Genomic DNA, 7272 nt, shown 5'->3' with positions numbered 1-7272 from the left:
GTGGAGTGAATATACCATGTATACGAGACTGTCCGTACAGAAATGATAATTATCCACTCTGGGTTATCCTAAAATTACTTGAGGGACACAATCAAGGATGTTGTGATTGGAATTAAATCGGCATGGCTGTCGCTACCCGCGAGGCAATAAAGCTAAATCAAACCCTTCCTAGCTTCAACTCACCCATTTGCAGCCATGGATAAAACTGGATAGCAAGCTTTCCGCCGTATTACTGCAGCCCGATCGTGTCGTGCCACAGCAAGATGAAAAGGCCGTCATCGTGTCCCATCAACAACAACCCATGGCAAAAAAGATCGTCTGTTCCCATATTACTACCAGTACCCTTTTGCACACAGATAAAACCGCGCGTGTATATATGCGCCCGCGCTCGTCGTCTCCTCACTCCTCGCCTCACCGTACTCTCCACTCCGCACCGCGCGCTGCCCCCTGTGCGTCTTCGCGCCTAGGTGTTCGAGCGGCGGCGCAGAAGGACGGAGAGGCGCCTCGTTCCCTGCCGCGCCGTGCTTCGTCCGTTGCCGCGGCCCGTGCGTCCCCGGCCGCCGTCGTCTTCCCGGCCCCGCGGCGGACACCCCGAGGTGAGTGGGCGGGCTCCGGCTCGTGGCCGCGCGCTCCTCTTTTCTTTTCTTTCTCGGGTTCCCCAGCTGTTCTTTGTCTCTTGCGTCGTCCCTTTGCTCTGCTCTGCCCTTGGCTCCTTCCCGGGAGCTCGTCTCCGCGGCGTAGACTCCCCATCATTCTGCGTGAGAGAGGGATAAAAGAAACGGAAGGATAGAGATGATCGTTGGATCTTTGTCCCTGGACCGAACTAGTTTAGCAAGCAGAGCTGGAGGCCTGCCTCACGGACAGCGAGGGGCACACAGGCCTGTGGCCACTGTTCCCGGTGCTCTCCTCGCACGATCCTCTCCTCTCGTTTGCCCCCTTGGTGTTTGGTCGAAGAGGCAAAGAAAAGTCGTGCTGTTAATTTTGTCCTGCTCGAGCTTTTTATCCAAAAGAGGACACGAGCGATGTTGGACACAAAATCTCATCGCCGACGTCACCTCCTCTTCTTCAACAGTCGAACCAACTAACCCCACCCCCCATGTTTCTGACTTGGTTTCGGTCTTCTTCCTGTTGTTGCAGCGTCTCGTGGCAGCAGGTTCGGAGCCCGACCGGTGTGGAGAGTGGACAGCGGCAGAATGTTGGAGAAGAAGGCCGGCGAGTTCAGCGGCGAGAAGGTGATCGCCGAGTTCGAGCGGCTGACGCGGGACGCCGCCATTGTGCAGCGGGAGACGCTGCGGCGGATCCTCGCCGAGAACGGCAACACCGAGTACCTGCGGGGGCTGGGCCTCGCCGGCCGCACCGACGCCGCCAGCTTCAAGCAATGCGTGCCGCTCGCCACGCACGCCGACCTCGAGCCCTACATTGAGCGCATCGTCGACGGCGACGCCACGCCCGTCCTCACCGGCAAGCCCGTCACCTCCATCTCCCTAAGGTTGGCCACTTGCTAATCATCAAGGCTCCTATCCTAGCGTATAGCTCCTCTTTTAGCTCTCCTCAAGGACTGATCATGGTGATGTACGACGTGCAGCTCCGGCACGACGCAGGGGAAGCGCAAGTACCTGCTGTTCAACGAGGAGCTCGTCAAGTCCACCATGCAGATATACCGGACCTCCTACGCCTTCAGGAACAGGTAGAGAGCAAATCCAGCCCAGATTTCGTTCGCTTAAAGTTAAATTTCTTGCTTCTGGTGCCCGGCCTCGATCCGGGGAGTCGTCCTCCGCCATAATTCGGCCGTTCTCAATTTGTACATCACGTGAACCAACAGTAGCGATCGATCTGTGAGTTGGAATGGAGTAATCAATCGTAGAATAACCTGTTATTAGAATTAAATCCATGATCGATGCAACAAGCCTAACGTACGACTGCAACCTCCTTTTGTTCCTTCACTTGTACCGTCGGCTCGTCAGTTTCGTTCTAGTTTCAGTGAAGGTTTTTCGGCTGGTGATCTCCATTAATGAGGTATGTATGGTGACTGCTTAACGGCAGGGAGTTCCCCGTGGAGGACGGCAAGGCGCTGCAGTTCATCTACAGCAGCCGGCAGTTCACGACCAAGGGCGGGCTGACGGCGACGACGGCGACCACCAACGTGTACCGCAGCGAGGAGTTCAAGGCGACGATGCGCGCGGTGCAGTCGCAGTGCTGCAGCCCCGACGAGGTGATATTCGGCGCCGACTTCGCGCAGTCGCTCTACTGCCACCTCCTCTGCGGCCTGCTCGCCGCCGGCGAGGTGCAGATGGTGTCGGCCACCTTCGCGCACAGCGTCGTGCTCGCCTTCCAGACCTTCGAGCGGGTGTGGGAGGAGCTCTGCGCCGACATCCGCCGCGGCGCCCTCTCGCCGACCCGCGTCACCTCGCCGGCCGTCCGGCAGGCCGTGTCGGCGCTCCTCGCCGGGCCGAACCCGGAGCTCGCCGACGCCGTGGCGCGCAGGTGCGCCGGCCTGAGCAACTGGTACGGGGTGATCCCGGCGCTGTGGCCCAACGCAAAGTACGTGTACGGCATCATGACGGGCTCCATGGAGCACTACGTGAAGAAGCTCCGGCACTACGCGGGCGGGCTGCCGCTGGTCGCCGCCGAGTACGGCGCGTCCGAGGGGTGGATCGGCGCCAACGTGGAGCCCGCGGCGCCGCCCGAGTCCGCCACCTTCACCGTGCTCCCCGACATCGGCTACTTCGAGTTCATCCCCCTCCGGCCCGGCTGCGCGGCCGCCCCCGGCCCCGACGCCTGCTACGGCGAGTCGGAGCCCGTCGGCCTGACGGACGTCGTCGCCGGCGAGCACTACGAGGTCGTCATGACCACGTTCGCAGGTACGCCGCACGCACCACTGTACCACCCTAACTCCTTGCCTCTTTTACGTACGCTCCATGGAGTGAGTCCATGCATGAACCCGCCAAGGTTCTTCCATCTGACTTGACTTGGCAAGGGGGGCATTGACTTGGCCTGTCGCCCTCCGGTTCCAAACCCTTGTGCTTGTGCTGGGTGATGAGTCCTTCACTGAGGTCTTAACTTAACCAAGTGGAGCCTCCACTGTCCAAATGGCTAGCTTTTAGGTAGATAAGACGGTCGCCTGTCGATGGATTCCCGTCGAAACGCACAGAGATTTTGAGGTGGACGTACGACGCCAACATTTTCTGCCCGGTTATCTAGCCAGTCTAGTGGGTCAATTTGGTCACCAAATAAGCCGCCCGATGAACTAGACCCCGTTTGGTTGCGACGTATATTGGCGAGCATTCTTGGAGCGACATGGATTCTCTCCTCTGACCTTGTGAACCAAAGTCGAACACAGTGCTACTGCGCTGTCACCATGCTCCACGAAGCAGAAAATGGCGGCTACGGTGGGTATTAGTTGTGGCGTTACTGTCACGTATATAGTAGCTTGTGATCGGTGATCTGTATGAAAGTTACACCGTCGAGCATACATTAACTTTGTTGACTAGTACGTTAATCGACACGGCTGATGCAAGTCCTTTTCGCCGGGAAAATACAAAAAGGTGATGAGAGTCCGAGGACTTTTCAGCATGGTCTGGAATGAACATGATCGTTCAACACATGGAGCCAAAAAACCAAGCATCAAGTGCTCGTTGTTTTTCCAAAGACCAAACATGTAGCCCTGGCCAAGACACGACTTAGCACTCGATGTTCCAATATAAATCTTACGCCCGCCCATCATTGATGCAAGTTCCATACAAAGAGAAGCAAGCCTAGAAAGTGTGGCGTGTGGATAGCTTGCAAAAACGTATTATATTATGGGATGGAGGTTAATGAATCAAAATGCGTCAAAATCTAACACGTTGGAGTTTATGTGAAAAATATCCATAGATTAGGTGTTGAACCGGTGGACCGGTAATAATATATATGCGAGGCATGGCGGTCTGTCCCTTTGCTCCTGTTCATCATTCTTGCCCGCGAGAAGGCAAGGTCATATGTTAAAATTGCCCAACCTTTATAAGACTATCCTTACTAAGGCATAAGATGAAATATATGTCCTTTGATATATCAACGCCACCTTCCTCTTGCACTCGTCGGCAACACGCCGTGAGCAAAGCTCAATGACACCTTTGCATCTCTAGAACGCCCGCAGTGCCGGGGTAGCGTTGTTGATGTGGCGGAGGCAAGTCATCGGTCCGAGCCAGGAGAAGCCGGTGATAGCAAGCTGAGAATCAGATCGTCGTCCTGGAGAAGAAGGCAAAGGGGGTTGGATGATCATCCCAAATCTGTCTACTCAAGCTTTATCTCACTAGGGTTTCCGACGAAGTTGAAATTGTCGTGCAGCGCCGAAAGGAGAAGAAGGCAAAAGGCGAAACCATGAGCCGTCAACTCTCCTCTCCAGCAAATAACTCGTTCAAGATCACCTAGAAGAAATGTAGGCCAAATGAAACCCAAGATCTAGCCCTAACTCAAGCTTTGATGCACCGTCTCCCAATGCCAATCAGCATCGCCAGAACGACGACAAGACACATAGATCGTATTCCACACTGTCGATGATGTCATTGCTCGCCACTGACCTAAACACCCAAACTGAAGCCTAGCCAGGGGCGGCGCCAGGGGTCTTCTTGGGTATTCGGTTGAATACCCAAGATTTTGACAAACCATTGAAATTTTATATAAAACAAGCGAATTTTTTTGCAAAATAGTGATGATTTAGGCAAAATGAATACCCTTCTTCAAAATGAATACCCACCCTCTAGAACCTGGCGCCGCCACTGAGCCTAGCCCAAGCTAGGACGGCCCAAACACTGCTAACTTCAAACCAGGGTTTTCCCCACCTCTCTGGTGTTGGAAGGCACCTGAAGGCGAGGGGTACCAGCGGCACTTACGTGAAAACCGTAGCCACCTTTTTTTTTCTTCTTCTAGAGAGGGAGGAGGCGACATTCTTGATCCCTATAGCTAGCAGCTACTCCATCCATGGAGTAGCTTGGAATCCATGTAGTATTTAATCTCCGGAGCAGGTTAACAAAAATTTAACTTTGACCAGGCCGGCAGGCGGCAGGTCATTACACGCATTCACATGTGAGTGCAACGCCTGCAACTGTCAAACAAAACCTAAGATCAAAGACAACAAAAACTCTTCCGTCATCTGAAGCCACGTACACTCCCAACCTCCCTATCGATCTACCCCGGAAAATTTATCCTAGTGTTGTATTAGTTTTCAGTACTACGTCAGTTAACAGTAGGATTTGTCGTCGCGTCGCCTCACCTGCATGGCTCCACGGATGAGGTCGAGCATGGGCGCCACATCAACCTACAGGAAATGATGTGTCCTGCCAGATGATAACTGGATAAGAACCGGTGCAACACACAGCACAGGTGGGCACGCACGCACAGGTTGCCGGTACATGTCCAATCCGTTACCACAACTAACTATAGGGTCCGGGCCAGTGTCACAAATAGGAGAATTCTGCTTGCATCATTGCTTGTTTGTCTCATGCTGGCCCATCATTTTATCATGAATTTGTAGTACGTACTTGCTTCGATGGATACTATGTTTGTTTCCTCTGTCAGAAAATCGCAAGAAAAGTTCCACAGTCAGTGATAGAGATGTAGTGATTCTGAAGGCGAAATGCGTATCTTGGCAGGGCTGTACCGGTACAGGCTGGGCGACGTGGTGCGGGTGGCCGGGTTCCACAACGCGACGCCCAAGCTCAAGTTCGTGTGCCGCCGGAACCTGGCGTTGTCCATCAACATCGACAAGAACAGCGAGCAGGACCTGCAGCTGGCCGTGGACGCCGCCGCCGCCAAGTTCCTCGCCGCCGAGAAGCTGGAGGTGGTGGACTACACCAGCCACGCGGACATGTCGTCGGACCCGGGCCACTACGTGGTCTTCGTCGAGCTCAACGCCGCCGCCGCCGACGCCAGCGCCGACGCTCTGCAGGGGTGCTGCGACGAGCTGGACCGCGCCTTCGCGGACCCCGGCTACGTCGGGTCGCGGCGGTCCCGCGCCATCGGCCCGCTGGAGCTGCGGGTGCTGCAGCGGGGGACGTTCCACCGGGTGCTCCGCCACTACCTCTCCCTGGGCGCCCCCGTGAGCCAGTTCAAGTCGCCGCGCTGCGTCGCCCGCTCCAACGCCGGCGTCCTCCAGATCCTCGCCGCCTGCACCGCCAAGGCCTTCTTCAGCGCCGCCTACGACTGACGCATGCGGTGGTTACAGGGTACATGCATCATGCACGGTTGTCTGGGAAGAGCAGTACAGAGTTGTCCGCATGCAGGTGAGGTTGTGTCTGTGTGTGAGTGTGTGAGTGACAGTGATGTTGCAAAGTGTGGCCACCGGCCAAAAGTGTATGTGTGGTGTGTCTCACGCATGTGGCATGTTTGCAAGGTGTATGTATCAAATATAAACCTGTCGAGTTGTCCGCGCAGCATCTGCCAGCATGCACCATTGGTAACGAAGGCTGGCTAGTAGGAGTATATTCGTCTTGGGGATACTTTCTTGCCATGTTCGATCAGATCCGTCCGACCACATGCACGGATGTACCCAACTCAATGATCTGGGAATGGTTCCTGTACAGTTCGTGGCACCCCTTACAAACTGACAGTGGGACTAGGGTTGATCATCGCACGATTTTTTTTAAAATGCGGGTGGATCATCGTACGATTCCAATTTGCTGCTGGTCATGCAATAATCCTCTTGACCGGAAGTCCAGAAGGAAACGCAAAGTAAAAAAATAAGATCTATGAACACTGGCATTCAAAACATATTTTTATAGAAGAAGCTCATCCGAATGAGGACCAGAAATTCTCTCCCCGCAGGATTCGAACTAGAGTGCACCACTGAAGAAAACGCAAAGAGACAACGGGCGCATACTTTCTGCCTGCCTGCGGTTGGGAGAGCAGAGCATTCTCTCGCTCGCTCGGGCTCCCCAGGCACGTCACATGCATTGCGTGGCGGCAGACCAGCAACTCGCGCAAAAGCGGCGGCATCGTCCTCATCGATGATTGAAGGCCGGCCGGGCCAAGACCGCTGGGGATATGCTCGTGGATGGCCAAGGGCCATGGGCGCACAGGTCCGCGTGCCCGCGTGGGTTGTGGGTGCCCTACGTGCCGGCCGGCCGACCTGCGAGAATTCTAAACTTACGGGCAGCACCATACAGGCTACCCTCTACGGACGACTATGGCCCCACCTGTAATCCCTGCTCCCTCATGAATTTAGTGGTGTGATCCCCGTTAATTTCCAATTAGTTTGCCCCACGTACTCCTGTAGATTGCAACCTGTAACAAATG

The 7272-nt window shown here is 55.1% G+C and overlaps 1 protein-coding gene across 1 annotated transcript; it reads left to right on the top strand.

Moving 5' to 3' along the window:
• The first annotated feature begins 274 nt into the window (after positions 1-274).
• On the top strand, positions 275-6476 carry LOC119267590 (jasmonoyl--L-amino acid synthetase GH3.3-like). The gene is made up of 5 exons (XM_037549006.1): positions 275-596; positions 1138-1489; positions 1586-1687; positions 2044-2861; positions 5631-6476. Exons 1-5 carry the CDS (start codon positions 302-304, stop codon positions 6182-6184), a joined length of 2121 nt encoding a protein of 706 aa, XP_037404903.1. The 5' UTR covers positions 275-301; the 3' UTR covers positions 6185-6476.
• The last annotated feature ends 796 nt before the right edge of the window (positions 6477-7272 follow it).

This window comes from Triticum dicoccoides, chromosome 3A (genome assembly GCF_002162155.2).
Source record: "Triticum dicoccoides isolate Atlit2015 ecotype Zavitan chromosome 3A, WEW_v2.0, whole genome shotgun sequence".
NCBI lineage: Eukaryota > Viridiplantae > Streptophyta > Magnoliopsida > Poales > Poaceae > Triticum > Triticum dicoccoides.
Note: the sequence above shows the minus strand (reverse complement) of the source record. Positions and strands in the feature narration are given on the sequence as shown.

Excerpts from the sequence above, each read along its gene's own strand:
- LOC119267590 (XM_037549006.1), top strand. The coding sequence starts at position 302 with ATGGCAAAAAAGATCGTCTGTTCCCATATTACTACCAGTACCCTTTTG. Across the intron at positions 1,490-1,585 it reads GTCACCTCCATCTCCCTAAG|CTCCGGCACGACGCAGGGGA; the intron begins GTTGGCCACTTG and ends TACGACGTGCAG. Across the intron at positions 1,688-2,043 it reads TCCTACGCCTTCAGGAACAG|GGAGTTCCCCGTGGAGGACG; the intron begins GTAGAGAGCAAA and ends GCTTAACGGCAG.